This window comes from Polypterus senegalus, chromosome 15 (genome assembly GCF_016835505.1).
Source record: "Polypterus senegalus isolate Bchr_013 chromosome 15, ASM1683550v1, whole genome shotgun sequence".
In the NCBI taxonomy this organism is placed as follows: Eukaryota; Metazoa; Chordata; class Cladistia; order Polypteriformes; family Polypteridae; genus Polypterus; species Polypterus senegalus.
The window spans coordinates 8415858-8432177 of record NC_053168.1 but is presented as its reverse complement, the minus strand read 5'-3'; the positions used below and the strand labels follow the sequence as shown (position 1 = coordinate 8432177).

At 39.2% G+C, this 16320-nt stretch overlaps 1 protein-coding gene across 1 annotated transcript in view; it reads right to left on the bottom strand.

Annotated features, from left to right (window-relative positions):
- The window catches only part of ano10a (anoctamin 10a), a 261873-nt gene extending 246644 nt beyond the window's left edge, over positions 1-15229 (bottom strand). Inside the window, exons 1-5 of the mRNA XM_039736378.1 lie at positions 15055-15229; positions 11741-11887; positions 10917-11114; positions 6587-6721; positions 2628-2747 (exon numbers count right to left, since the gene is read on the bottom strand). Coding sequence (XP_039592312.1) covers positions 2628-2747; positions 6587-6721; positions 10917-11114; positions 11741-11876 — 589 coding nt within the window. The 5' untranslated portion in view covers positions 11877-11887; positions 15055-15229. The remainder of the gene's footprint in view (positions 1-2627; positions 2748-6586; positions 6722-10916; positions 11115-11740; positions 11888-15054) is intronic.
- Between the last annotated feature and the right edge of the window lie 1091 nt (positions 15230-16320).

Below are 16320 nucleotides of genomic sequence, written 5' to 3'. Positions count from 1 at the left end.
TTGTGTGCATGGTGGGGTGTCTAACAGTTTATACCCTGGATGGCTCGGGTCATAAAAACAAAAAATGTACAAGTCACATGCATCTTTTTAAATCATGTGCAAATGGGTTATAAGGAATAACATTTTCATTTTTTCATAGTATAATATAATAGTTAACTCAATATTTTTAAAAATGCTACATTATAAAAACTTACCTCCCCCACCACTCAAACCATTTTCTGAATCCACTTTATCTCCAGCACAAGGAGCTGGAGCCTAACCTGGTCTTTTTATGTTTCCCCAAACTAACCTAAAACAAACCACACATCTAGCTCATACATTTGTTTCAGTACTTTACAGATTTTGTTCTACATAACACATAAATATAAAGACATGTACTGAAATAAAATAATGCACAGGAAGGTGTAGAATATTTCACTATAAGCCTCATCTACAAACAAATACCAGTGCTTTGGGATGAAAATTCAACTACAGTCATTTAACAATACAGTACGGGCCAAACGTTTTGGCAGTGACACAAGTGCTGTGTTTTGCAAACTTTGCAGCTTCAGCATTTTCTGATTATTTTTACATGTTTCTATGGTATACTGAAGAACAATTATAAACATTTCATAAGTTTCAAAGGCTTTTATTGGCAAACACATGACAATTATGTGAAAAGTAAATATTTACAGTGTTGCCCCTTCTTCATAACTTCTGCAGTTCACTCTGGAATCCTGGAAAGCAGCTTCTGGGCCAAATCCTGACTGATGTTGACCCAGTTTTGCCTTTTTAGTGCTTGGAGTTGATCCCAATTTATGGGCTTCTGCGCTTGTCCAGCTGCTTTTTGAGAACAGACCACAGGTTCTCAATGGAATTAAGATATTGGGGAGAGGTGGCACCACAATTCTGTAGTGGACTCCTCAGGAGGATACGGTCCTGGCACTTGCACTTTCAACTGATCATTTTGTGCTAGGGCCAAAAGAAGTGAAAATGGATTTTTGTGATAAAGTGAACTTTTTTATGCTAATAAAGGTCTTTGCAATGAATTAATATACATCTGATCTCTCTGCACAATAACATAAAAACAATGTGAACTGCCACCACAAAAACCAAAGTCACAGATATTGCAAAACACAATATTTGTGTCACTGCCAAAATGTTTGGCTACTACTGTATACATAACAACAAGCTTGTGTGGATTTACGCAGCTGGAGGTAAAGATGTACTATGTGCAGATTCCAACATTATGTTTACAGTGTGATTTAAGGGACAATTAATTTATGAAGACACAGGCTTCTCTCCTACTCACAAATGTTTAACAAACATGGAATAGTATGAATATCTAAATTCCATAGACATTTAGTCAAGGTAAACAATGACTAAGAATGATTTAATTTTAGTGGTAAACTCTTCTTTTAACTCTTTTATCACAAATGGGACACATTCTCAGTGATACATATCAACTCAAACTTTGGAGCTGCGAAATATCTTATAACCAGTAACGGCGCACTGCTGTAACGATAACGTACAGTGAATACACTTGACTTATAGCTTTCATCCTCTTTCTCTGTACGTTTAGCATTCGTTTGCTCAGAGGTTGATACGCTTGCTGCTTCCGGAGCAGCTCTTCTTTTCTCCACCCTAGCGGGCCACTTATTCTCTTCTTTCATCGGCATCTTTTTGCGTTAAAACTGATTACGTCAGTGTTTGCGTTGCAATTACTTAGTACATTTTCTTTCATTTTTCACTTAAGCTGGCACTTTAGTCTTCAATCTGCCTCAAGAATGATTTAAGATATAAAGAGGTAGAGGAAGTGACGGCGAAGGTGGTAGGGATGAGAACGGTGCCTGTATGTATGTGCCGCCGTGCTGAGATTTGATTCTACAATAAAATAAAATAAAAATAAAAATAGGAATAACCTTGGAGGTCAATCATCACCCCAAAAGCGGATAGTAGACGTCATGTAGTATATGTGTACCAAATTTTAGGTCAATTGGTCAAACGGTTTGCAAGCTACAGGTGATTTAAAATCCTGGACAGACAAACAGACAGCCACGGCAGTGTATTATATATAAAGATTATACATCTGACTTGAAGGCTACTTCTTTTATTTTCATTTTCTAAAATGCTAGATGCTGACCAACTTTGAAACTTGAAATGGGTCAAATAAGAGCTTCTTAATGAAAAACTTGTATTAAACATTTACAAATGTAGCACAAGGTAATATTTTATGTTTCAGGCAATGCAGACTAGTGGCTATTGGCACCCCACTTAAATATCCGAGGCTGAGAGTTCAGTCCATGCTGAACACTGAGCAAGTCACTAAGCTTGCTGTAAAAGCTGTGCTGTATCTTTATATTTGTAAAGCTTCTTACAATTGTATATGCTACAAAAAGGCAATATATATACATTGTTACACAATCTACTGGGTCACGTCTCACGGATACCCAACATATGCAAATTTTTTACTTGATGCAATTACAAAATCTTCTTTCCGGGTGTACTATATATCACATTTGGTAAATTTCAATATCACTCAACTCTGTAGGTTCTGAGCCACGATGCTTGTTGGATTATAGCTTAGTGCCTTTATCCATGAGGAAATGCTGCCGAGATCTGTTAAGAATCCTGGACACTAAACTCACCAAGTGGCTGGAATGAAAATTTAATCTGGCCAAACCAGGAACCAGACAACTTTTTCAGTTCTTCTTTATCATGAAGAGGGAAAATTTGAATCAAAATCCCTTTTGACTGGAGTCTTCTTACTAAAAAATAATAAGTTCATAAATACTTAAATACAATATAAAATTTAGAACATACAGCACAAATATGATTTTAAAAAATTAAATATTTTCTTTTAAATATACTGTTTGTAAAGTAACATTGCAGAGAACATTACAAAGTGACATTATACAACAGCTTCACTTTTGTCAGAAAGTTTTTTAACTTGCATTTTCTTGTATTGCTATGATAATAAAATCAAGATATATAATCTTAATGAAGAATATACAATCATTTGAACAGCCTGACAATAATACATTAAAGAAGTCAATGTTAATTGATAAGTATTAATAAAATAGCTTAATCCAGCAGATAAAAAGAAACTATGCAGAACAACAGAGTATTTTCATAATATTCTCATTACGATTAACTAATGTACCCCTGTAGTACCAGGGAGTTGCACCGTGTTAGCCATTATGGATGTAACGAAAAATCAAACAAAATTTTATTGGCTAACTAAAAAGATTACAATATGCAAGCTTGTGAGGCAACTTAGGCCTGTTCTTCAAGCAAGATTTAAATTAATGGCAATTCAGCCCATCAGCATGCCTTTAGACTGCGGGAGAAAATGGCAGCACCCAAAGGAAGCCCACACAGACACGGGGAGAACATGCAAACTGCACGCAGGGAGGACCTAGGACATAAACCCTGATCTCCTTACTGAGAGGCAGCAGCGCTACCACTGTGCCAATCAAAAATGACTATTACATTTTAAGTGTAAATAGAAATGTAAACTGAATAACTGAACTGGAAAAATGTCATGTTTCTAGAGTGCTAAACCAAGGCAGACTAACTACCAGATCCAATGTTAATAATTGCTGAAACTGTCAATTAGATCTATATATATTTCTCTTGCTGTAAGCCATGTTCTAAAAAATTATCCAAGCTAGACGAAACAAATCAGGCAAGATTTAGAAAATGCTTATATTAAACACATTCCCGTGGTAAATCTGAGTCACTATTCACCTACGGTATGCTTTAAAACTACACATTAATGAAATACGATGTTGGCAGACACAGTCTCCAAATCCTTTTCTGTATATATAAATCAATTAAAAATTTCCAAGGGAAAAAAGAATGACTGGTACGGGTTGCAACATGTGCACATCTGAAAATTATAGAACACAGAATGTAAACAATTGTTTCTTTCTAGGGTCAAATCCACCTAAGCTTCTTCTTCTTCTTTTGGCTGCTCCCGTTAGGGGTCGCCACAGCGGATCATCTTCTTCCATATCTTTCTGTCCTCGTCATCTTGTTCTGTTACACCCATCACCTGCATGTCCTCTCTCACCACATCCATAAACCTTCTCTTAGGCCTTCCTCTTCCCTGACAGCTCTATCCTTAGCACCCTTCTCCCAATATACTCAGCATCTCTCCTCTGCACATGTCCAAACCAATGCAATCTCACCTTTCTGACTTCTAATCCTATCCATCCTTGTCACACCCAGTGCAAATCTTAACATCTTTAACTCTGCCACCTCCAGCTCTGTCTCCTGCTTTCTGGTCAGTGCCACCGTCTCCAGCCCATATAACATAGCTGGTCTCACTACCATCCTGTAGACCTTCCCTTTCACTCCTGCCGATACCCGTCTGTCACAAATCACTCCTGACACTCTTCTCCACCCACTCTACCCTGCCTGCACTCTCTTCTTCACTTCTTCTGCAGCAACTTTTGGACACTACCCTCCCCAAGATGCCAGATGGCAGCTCCCCTGGGGTATAGTGGTGCCCCGGATTCCCACAGGGCATCCTGGTACTTGGAGTTCTGTTTCACAGCCCTGGAAGTCATACTTTCCCTATAGCCCGGAAGTACTAATGGCTTACAGGCTATAGGGAAAGTATGACTGCCCCGGCCCTTCGACAGCTCCCCCTGGTGGCACCCAAAGCACCCAACAAGGCTGTAAAACCGAACTCCAAGTCCCAGGATGCCCTGTGGGAATCTGGGGAGCTGCCATCTGGCGTCTTGGGGAGGGTAGTATCCAAAAGTTGCTGCCTTCCTCCCTCTTTTCCTTCTCGGGGCATCCCGGCTGGGTTGAGCAGCCAGCCAGCCGCCCATCACAAAAGATATGAAAAAAAAGCTTCTCATATCACAGCTCATATCTGCATTATTAACACATTAATTATTTTTAAAGCCAGTTTAAACCATTAACAAATATTGCATGTGTCCAACAAAGATAAATGTGCAGTTAATAACCTGTTAACAAATTATAGTTTGTTTTAATTGTCATGGTTACACACTCCACATAGAGAAAATGTTAAAAAAAACAGACGTCAGGAAAACATAAAACACAACTTAATGCATTTGGACATGAGAAACTGAAAAAATGGCCTAGTTGCTCACACTCAGTATGCACTAACACAGTGTATGATTTTCTTTTACCTGTAAAAGAGCCAAAATTCTTCAAAGTGCAAATTCAACAAAGTGCTGAAAACATTCTTGCAAAACTCTGGCTCACGATAACTCAAAACCATCTCACAGTTTCTGTGTTGCGGATCTTCTTTTCCACTTCGTCCCAGAGGTTCTACTGGATTGAGATTTGTGGACTTTGTGGGCCACTGCAGTGAACTTTAGTTACTGTCACATTTATGGACCAGCTTGAGATCATGCAGCTTGTTGACAAGGCACATTATCCATCCAGAAGTATCCATCTTGCAATGGTAGAATGTGGTCATAAACAGGTGCAAATGATTAGCAACAATGCTTAGGTACACTGTGGCAGTCAAATTAAACTCATCCAGTATTAAGTGTCCTAAAGTGTACCACAGCATTGTGCTACCATCACCAGCCTGTACTACTGATGAAGATTGGATTGATTGATTAATGATTCTGACTCCAGAAATTGAGATGGGTCAAACCTGCTGCCATTTTTCTGAACTTTAGTCATTCAGTTTTGGAGATGACATGCCCAGTGTTGTGTCCTTTTCCTGTTGAGAAACTGAAGCAAATAAGGCTTTCTTCTACTATAACCATCCACTTCAAGGTCTAACACGTTGTTCATTCAAAGATACCCTTCTGCGTTGTAAGAAATTATCGTTTGAATTTCTGTAGCCTTTATTATAGCTTGAATGGGCCTGGACATTTCCTTCCAACCTCTGTGCATAAGCAAAAATTATGTATGTTGACTTACTCTTAACAAAAATCTTAATTTGTCCCATGTTTCAGATGTGACTGTCTTATCACTGAAGTAACTTATGCAGACTGTGCTATGTTTATCATCAATCAATTCAGTTCTGTTCCAGACTTGACCAATTAGATATCCTCTGATTGTGATCTCAAAAGCTGCGAATAATCCTAGCCCTACACTGCTGTGAAAAAGTATTTGCTCCGTTCCTGATTTCCTGTAATGCTGCACATTTTTGATACCAAATGTTTCAGATCTTTGATCAAAATCTAATATCAGGTAATGTGCATCTGATTGAAAAAGAAATTTTATTTTTCCTCTATACCTAACCTAAAGACTTTAGAGTTAAATGTTTGCCTACTTTTCCTAATATACTTAACATGAATTGTAATACTAGTAACTGAGCAAAGCAAATAACGACTTAATAACTTTAAAACTGACAGGTTTTACAAAAAAGATCTTAAAACAATACCAAAAAATGGTAAGAAAAAAGATGAATTGTTTATCAGAATAAGAGCATCTTCTTTGTCTGCTCCATTTAAAATAATAAGATCAGGATAAATTCTAAACATCATAGTAAATTCTCAAATTCACCTTAATGCGAAATAAAAGAAAATGAACATCTCCTGAGTTAAAGACAACTCTCTGTTCATCTTACAACACTCCACATGTTTCAAATGCTTTTTAAAGCAACACTTACGGATTGATTTCCCAGGATAAAGGCTGATTTGCGGGTATCCAGGTATCATTGTTTCACTTTTGGCCCGCAGGCTATCTAGCTCATGTTTAATAATGTATTGACACTCTGCCATGCTGAGGAAATCATCCTTGTTATCTGAAAAAAAGCAACACAGCAAATGATTTTGAGGTTTTTCAAAAACAGCTACCTGCTAAATCCCCAGAAAATTTAGCCAGTAAAACTAATAAAAATAAAAAAGAAAATAATTAACTAGTTTCCAAAATGCATAAATTCTGCAGGTTATTAATAACAGGATGTACTCAGTTTCACAACATAATGAACAACTGCTAACGTCTACAAATAAACAGACGGAAGTTTACTTTTCTGACTGTTGTGTCAGCAAAAAATGTTTAAAATCAGGGCTGTGGAGTCGGAGTCAATTTTGGGTACCTGGAGTCGGGATCAGAGTCGGCAAAAATGTACCGACTCCAACTCAAGTCAAGTCAAGTCAAGTTGGGGAGCATGCACTGGTACAGTGAATTGGTGCACTCACTACATGGCGAAACAACTCGGGATTCTGGTTGGCAACCCTCCAGGCAGACTCGTGGCCCAGTCCTACCCTCCGGAAATGACCCTCCATCTGCTACAGCCAGGTGTTATGTGGGCAACCCCTTGGCCTGGTCCAGCCACTCAGGTCTCCAACAATGAGGATCTTATGTGCTGGATCACCCTCTGGGAAACGCATCACATGGCTGTGGTGCCGTAACTGACACTCCCTCACAATGCAGGTCATGTGCCTCATTTGGGATTCCATGAGCAACACAAAGTCAAACCAACGGTACCCAAGGATTTTCCGGAGAGACACAGTACCAAAGAAGTCCAGTCTTCATCTCAGATCACTGGATAGCCTCCATGTCTCACAACCATATAGCAAGACAGGAAGCACCAGGACTCTAAAGCCTTGGACCTTCAATACCGACTCCGACTCCTAATAAATTTAAATTGTAATGAAAAAAAAATACAGCAAGTTCAAATGTCCCATTTCACAAACAATAGTCATAATTAAGTACTTATGTACTAAGTACTGATGTAAGAAGCCCAGTGCATAGCTACTGTGCTTTACTGTGTTACTAATAGTGTGAAGTTCAGCTGAGCTATTATACAACCTGATTTCACATATTGTAATATGGATGATGGTACATTACAAAAAGTGTTTTCATTTCATTTCAGATATAATGTGTTTAACAAGTTCATTTGAGTGTAAACAAGTGTAATGATGCCTGATGTGTGTTCAGGGGTTCTTGTCTTTTGTTTAAACTGGCCAATACGGTAGAGAGTCAGCTTCCTAGCCAGTAGTTCTTTGGTTAAATGACGTGTATGTTGCCTTCCTTCAATCAACATGGAAAATACGTTAACATATTAAATACAGAGGAGTCAGGGAGTCGGAATTAGAGTCGAAGGATTTATCTACCAACTCCACAGCCCTCTTTAAAATAATGCATTTTATCATTTTCTATACCCGAGGGCTATCACTTATTATTCTGGAAACAAATTATCGACAATTTTATCAATTAATCTAATAACTCATTTTGTCCAAATAATTCAAGCAAATTTATGAATGCCTGCTATTTTTGAATTTTTACTTAGCAATCTCACACATGGAATTTGGATGTAAACATAAAGTCACCCAAACACTGTCACGCACGTGCGAGTACGAGGACGTTGTATGGACCAAGTGAAGGTAATTCCACGCCAGGCCAGGGGGTGATGGTATCCATTAAACCTTCTTCTGTTATCTCTACAGACCAGCCGCGGGAAAATCTGTCTGACTCATCATTGAAGATGTCACTTCCAGTTCTGGCACCCAGGACGACGTCAATTTCGGTTCCGGCACCTAGGACGATGTCACTTCCAGTTCTGCCGCCTAGGATGACATCAGAAGAAGGCCACTTCCAGTTCCCCTATGTCACTTCCGGTATTTCCATTTAAAATCGCCATCTTCTCAAACCTCAATCAGTTCACTTTTGGACTCCATCAAAGACACTCTGTCAACTTCTCAAACCCATTGCAGCCAGGGACAATACACGGGTGGCGGCCCCAAACCTTTATGAGTGTGTCAAGTCTGATCTTTTTCCTTTTTTTTTTTTTTTTTAAAGAGTGAGAGATACTGCTTGAGAAAGATATGTTTAGTATTTTACATTTCTCAAAAATAAATGTACTTGAATATAATCAATTTAAATAAGTACTTATGTATGCATATTCACTCTAAGTCTCATTTCACATTTATTAAAAAAATAAATTGTAAGATATACATAGATGTGTATTCATAGATGTTAATTAAAGAGCACCAGCTCAGCTTCCTATGTTTGTCATAATGTGGCTTAATAATGTTTGTAAAGTATAAATGATAGAAACTCAACGTATATTGCGGGGCAAAACTAACGTGCTACACGAATTCAGCTGCAGCAGTGTATTAAATGATTAAACCTTTCTGTAACAGTTAATTTTGGCACAGCCCAAACTGGTACTGCTTCTCGCTTCATTCCAAAGGGACAATGCTGGCACAGCAAACGTTATTTTAATTCCCATTGTTTGTTTTATCCATCATCACATTTTAAAAAAATATTTATTTAGACCAACTGTTTTGATGCAATTTCAATATATTACTTTGCTGCACAGCTTCTTAACATTTGATGTCTTATTGTTTTACAATTTCTTGTCATATGTCATGTCATTTTCTAACCTGCTTAATCCAGACCAAGTATGCAGGGGGTGCTGGAGCCCATCCCAAAAAGCATAGGGCACAAGGCAGGAACAAGTTAGGGTGCCAATCCATCACAAGGTGGACATACACACCAAGCACATATTTTGGCCAATTTATAGAGTCACCAATTCACCTAACATGCATGTCTTTAGATTGTGGGAGGAAACCCATTCAGACATGGGGGGAACATGCAAACTTCACTCAGGGAATACCTGGGATATGAACCCTTGTCTCCTTACTGCCACAATGCCACCTTTCTTGTCAATTCTACTCTATATATATATATATATATAAAATCCATCCATCCATTATCCAACCCGCTATATCCTACCTACAGGATCACGGGGGGTCTGCTGGAGCCAATCCCAGCCAACACAGGGCGCAAGGCAGGAAACAAAGCCCAGGCAGGATGCCAGCCAACCGCAGGGCGCACACACACACACCAAGCACACACTAGGGACAATTTAGAATCACCAATGCACCTAACCTGCATGTCTTTGGACTGTGGAGGAAACCGAGCACCAGGACCAGGGGAGAACATGCAAACAAAGCAAACCAGGTCTCCTAACTGCAAGACAGTAGCGTTACCCACTGTGCCACCCTATATATAAAATCCTAAGCCTAAAAGTGCAATGATTTTATGTGACATTTTTATCACGCTTTAAATCGGGCTTATTTTAAAACCTACATATATATGTTTTGTATCATTCTTTTCAGAATTTATCGAACTTTAATGTGATGTTTTTAGATTTTCAGATTTTTATTCCATTTTTAAATTATAAACTAAAATATCATGAAAGTCGTGCATTGAGCATAGTGGAACTCAGTTTAACGGGAATACTCAAATCAGTAAGACAGCAAATATTTTATTCTCATTTCATGACGTTTTATCTGTTAAATAATAATTTTTCTTTTACATATTTATAGAATTTCGTGATTTTGACTCCAATAAATAATCATTTTTCTTTTGTACATTTAGATTTTACTAAGATTCTGGCTGCAACTGGGGGTTGGACACTGAAGGTGCTAGTAGTGCTTGCCCCCCTAGTATTAAATATAAAAACAGAGACAAGTATGGCTGAAAATATATGTGTAAATTAGTTCATTCATCTTTAAATTACTGATGTTTTTGATTGGTTTCCCTTTTTGGAACACAACCTATGCAGCGTCACAAAGTCAGGGGCTCCTTAACTGAAAGACATTGTCTAAACAAATATGAAATTAATCAATTTAACCATAAGATAAGATAGCCCAAGTTATCACAAAAAAAACTAAGATGGGGTATACTTATTTATCATAGTTACAATAATTTTTTTATTGTTTTTTACAATAACAATACATTTCATAGGAAAACTATTAATGTGTAACTGGTGGCACAGAATTGGACACATTTTTCTGAAGCCTGCTTCTACAAGTATTTATATTCCATTGCCTTAGGAGTAAAACTTGGCAATTGAGATCTATCCATCTTAATGTATCATTTTTCCCATTCAATGAACAAAATAAATATATTTTCATCTCTCATTTTATTTCTTTAAATTACTAATTAACCAAAGCTGGACCAACAAAACTAAGGGCTTACTTTACCTTCGAAGCCCTTAAAACTGTTCCTGTTGCTGCATGTAAAGGTTCTCATTGGCCCATCATTGCACTCCTTCACAAGTCCAACTTCTTCTGCCCCAAGCAACAGTCTTTCCTTGGAAGCACCCACAAGATAAAGTTTCCTTTTCTCATTGCTTAAATCCTCCTTAGCCCTAGGAAGTGCTGTGATTTTCAGGTCAGCGCCTTGAAAATATTAACAGGAAAAAAAAATAATATCACAAATTATTAGCATGATGCATTTTTGAAATATGTCGGAACATGCATGCATGCACAATACAAATTCAGAAGTATAAATTAAAAACAAAAGAAAAACAAAACATTTTCAACATTACATGCCCGTGTATTACAAACTGTGGCCTGCAGGGAGTGCTCCAGCTCCCCAAACCATCCAAAGCCCTGCAATGTAATTAACTATGCTGAATAAATGGTATAAAGAAGATCTAAATTTACAGTTTGGAGATTTTTATTATTTTGCATCAGTCACCATTTTTGTAAATTTATGCAATTTGTAATTATTTCTCACTAGATATACAGTATAATATTAGCTATGCAAAGTGTAAAGGTAGATACAAAAGAACCGGCTTTGGCAATGTATTAATGAATAAGCTCTATCTTCTAGTATTTCTAACCTTTTTTCCAAATTCATATGGAATCTAGAGTGGGTTGTCCTTTTTAAAAATGTAGTACGTTAAAAAAATGTACTTCCACAGTTACAATAATAATGATAAAATAAGGATACTTTATGTAGCTTTTGAGACCATAATATACTGTAGCAACAAATATATTTTTAATTACTCAATACACCTTACCTCCATCCTCCTTTTTATCGCTTATTCTTTTTGTTAGCCATTTAACTGCGTCTTCTTCAGTGTTGCTAGCCAGTTCAATGACCACAAGAGGGGTGAATGAAAGGCCAGACTCATCATTTGCTATATTATCAGTCATTTCTAAACACTCTGCAAGACACAGAAAAAAAACAGATATTCCGTTCAGTCAGTCAGTCATTTTCCAACCTGCTATATCCTAACTACAGGGTCATGGGGGTCTGCTGGAGCCAATCCCAACCAGCACAGGGCAGGGACAAATCCATGGGCAGGGCACACACATCAAGCACACACTAGAGACAATTTAGGATCACCAATGCACCTAACCTGCATGTCTTTGGACTGTGGGAGGAAACCCACGCAGACTCGAGGAGAACATGGAAACTCCACACAGGGAGGACCCAGGAAGCGAACCCCAGTCTCCTTACTGCAAGGCAGCAACGCTACCACTCTGCCACCGCTCCATATTGGGAGCATTTAACTTTATTTCCCTAAACTGTACCTTCTTCATTACCCCCATGTTCAGTTTAACATCTAAAGGGTGGGGTGGAAGTTAGGAGTTGGTGCTACACCAGTTGATTCAGTATACTGGAGAAATTCTTCCAGCAGCTTTGAAAAAACCCTCTACCATTATTTGAAAAATTACTGAAAAATTTATGAACACATTCAAATGTAAAACACACTTTATTACAAATCTGTGCATTCAAAGGGAAATGTGCTTTTATGTCACTGTATTAATGTCTCTGTGCACGGAATGTGTGAGTCTACCCATTTAAGAAAATTACTCAAAATGATGTGAAGTTCATCCCGATTGGTGAGAGTTGATGCTGTCTCTGGCACATGCAACTCTCCTAGTGGCGATCATTAGCACAATTACCTGTAGGAGATTTAAGAGTGGTCCTTTCCTGTAGCTCTTTGCTATGCATTTGCCTTCAGACAAATCTCTCTAAATTGATCTCTAGCTGTTTTTTTTTCCAATTAAAGAATTTCACTTAGGTTCCCTGGTTTCAGCTGTTCCTTGGCATGTGGTTTACATTAAAGCGGCATCTTCAGTTTTGTACTTTGCCTTTGTGCAGATAGGATTTTTGAAACAACTGTGGTGTAAAGATATTTCTGGAATTCGTCTTTCCATGGGTCTTGAAGGCCTACTCTACCCAAAAAGTACATATTTTTAATGTGTTACTTACCCCGTGTAGTTTTTTAATGCTGGCCGAGAACAATTTTAAACTCATCACTACAAATATAAAAATACTCATTTTTGACTGTAATATTTCTTTAATACCATACCATACCATATTTATTTGTTGAGCGCTTAAAAACACAGCATTACAACTGACCAAAGCGCTGTACAGTTACAACAAGCAGGACTAAAAGCAAAATATTAAAAATAAACATTAAGAGAGAATTAAAACAGAGATACTAAAAACAGGTCAAGGGACCAAATAAAATAGAGAAAATAGCTAAAAGGCAAGTGGAAAATGAAACAGGTTAAGAATTAAAAGCCAATGTGAAGAAGTGCGTTTTTAGGCGAGATTTGAATGTGGCGACTGAAGCGGCTTGCCTAACCACTAAGGGCAGGGAGTTCCAGAGCCTGGGTGCACAGACGGAGAAAGCCCTTTCACCACGAGCTTTAAAACGTGCCTTGGGAAGGGTTAGGAGCAGCTGATCTGCGGATCTAAGAACACGAGGGGGATTGTGACAATGGAGCAAGACACTCAAATAGGCGGGGGCTAGACCGTTTAATGCCTTATAGGTTAGGAGGAGAATCTTAAATTCGATTCTGAATCTAACCGGCAGCCAGTGTAGGGTTTTTAAAATCGGTGAACCCTATAAAAATTAACTAAATGTCAATGTAAATTCTGGATTGGCATGAATACACTGGAGAAATAACAGCACAGACAGACGGATGTTTTCCAACCTCTGTGATGTTATGACCAACTTTTTGACATGCTAGTGTATGGAGAAGTTGTCCTGGGCAGCTGCCGTTGTGAATTGATCACAATTATCAGAACTTTTCTTTTACAGGGGGGTGCATGGGTTTCATCCAGGGTTAATAGCAACCCATAGCTTTGGAAACATAGATAGATAAGATACATACATACATGCCCAAGCCATAACACCCCCAACACCATGTGTAACAGATGAAGTGTCTGCTTTGGATCTCGGGCCGTTCCTTTTTGTCTCCACACTTTGCTCTTACCATCACTCTGATCCAGATTCACCTTTGCTTCATCTGCCCACAAAAAGTTTTTCCAGAATTCTGCAGGCTTTTTAAAGTACTTTTTTGTAAAGTGTAATCCGGTCATCCTATTTTTGTGGCTACCACGCAGTTTGCATTTTGAAGAAGGGCCATCATAACAGCATTATAGGCTCCCAGTCAAAGCAGTGCCCTACCTACACAACTACTCAGCAATTCACAACCTACATACATTAGCATAGGGCCTTTATGATCGTGGGGTCCCCGGGCAACTGTCCAGCGTGCCCTTTCGTTAAGATGGCCCAGTGTTGAAGGGACAGCTGAAGATGGACTAAGTTTATGATCAAGTGTGGGCCACACAACTGTCAACCCTTTTGAAGTGACGTGCATGGTGTCACGGTGGTTTAAAAAGTTAAAACTTCAGAACCGACTGAAGTTAAAACGCACAGTTCATCCTCGGCAGGTAACTCGTGCTGTACGTGACGTGCTCGGATCCTCAATCACGATATCCGATTTCAGCTTGTCACTTGTTCAATGAAATGCAGTTCTGATTTGACTTTCGGCTCTTAAGTATGCAGATTTACTGGGCGGGGGGAGTTTGTCTCTTGATAGGGCCGTGCAGCAAGCGGGCGACGTGGAGTTTAAACCGAGCCGCAGCTCCCTCACGCCTAGAGTGCGTCCGTCCGTCCGCCCACCGCTACGTGCCTGGCACCTTATGACGCGAGAACCTGTGGGCTGACTCGTACGTGGAATTCTGATTCTCTCTGCTACTCACCAGAACCCGTGCGCAAGTCTTTGCAGTTCCTGGGATGCACCGTGTTGCTCCCTTGACAGCACAAATGCCCCCACCTCCCGAGCGTCACCACCACCGCCGCCGTCACTCTTTCGAGTCGTCGCTGCGCGCGCGTCACCGCGTGTCCGGGGAGAGAGAGAGAGAGAGAGAGAGGGGTGGAGAGTCACTTTTTGGCGCGCACGTACTCGTGTCCGGAGGGAGAAGGCCGCCTTTTGCCGCACGCGCGTGCGCGCGCACACACCTACACACACCCGCATTCTGCAAAGCTGGCTTGGCTTGTGCTGCCTGGTCCCTGCTGCTGGACGTTACCTTTCCCGTTGTTTTCTTTCCCAACGTACGACCTTTCTAACAGCTCCGTTTATACTTCAAGCAAGGTGTTGTCGTTGAGGCAGCCTGTCAGAAGGAAGTGCAGTGCTGCGTCTGCAGAAGCGGCTTCGCCAGAGTCCTCGAGTCGCCAGTGCTGCCTACCGAGCCACGCCCGGTCGAGACTGCCGCAGGGTGTGCCCTAATGACAAGCCTCGGGAAGTTCGGAAGTTGGAATTGTTTTTTTTACCAATAAGTTATTTATTGCATTTTTTAAGACTAAAACACCTTAGAATTCTAACGTTTTTAAAACCGCACATTCCTCTTCAGGATCGCACGTGGTGGTTTCGGATCTTCATCTGGCAGCAGGCGATGACAAACTCCGGACGGGATGCCAGTCCATCCCAGCGCCAATGACTCCCCCAGAAAACGCTCAGTGAGGTTGGACAGGGAAAAATTGGAGGGGTCAACGTGAAATCATTAGCATAGCTGAATTTAATATACTTTTAACACAGTGGTCCCCATACCCGGGACCACCTGGGGTGCAGGTTTTTGTTCTTTAACTGGACTCCTGCCCTAATTAAGTGAGCAGTTATTTCCCAGTTTCTGTGTTTTGGATCCAATGAAGAAATTACAAAACTATGTTAATATCTTTTCATAAAAATTAAGCATATATATATATTTTTTTTGCTTTTAATTATGTCATCCTGATTTCCATTCTGACTTTTTATTATGGACTCATTAGAGGGGGTCTGACGCTGAAGTAATTGCAGCCTTTCATCATTTAGTGTCTGCTTTGCTTATTACTTTCTTGTATACAAAGTATCGAGAAAGTATTGTAATCTTTCAAAAATGCGATGCCCAGATTTTAATGAATCTCGACGTTTTAGACCTCCCTGAGTCAGAAAATACAATTTTTGGAATTATGTGTGTGTGAACACGATAGCTTTAGTACGCTTGCACTTCGGTCAACCAAATTTTGTATACAAGTGTTAGGTACAAAACATAGATTTCTGTCAACTTTTGGGCAATTTCCGCTAACTGGAAGTGGTACCTTTTTATACATGCAACTTTACTTTTATAATATATTTTTTTATAATATTTGTTCATTATATTATTAATATGATTTGATTTGATGTTGATGGTTCTTTGATGTACATAATATAAAAAATATAATCATTGTGTTGCGGTTTACTCCTCAAATATTCATTTCAATATCTGAGTATATAAGAAAGTTGAGGGAAGACCACTCGATTTTTTTTTTTCTATGCC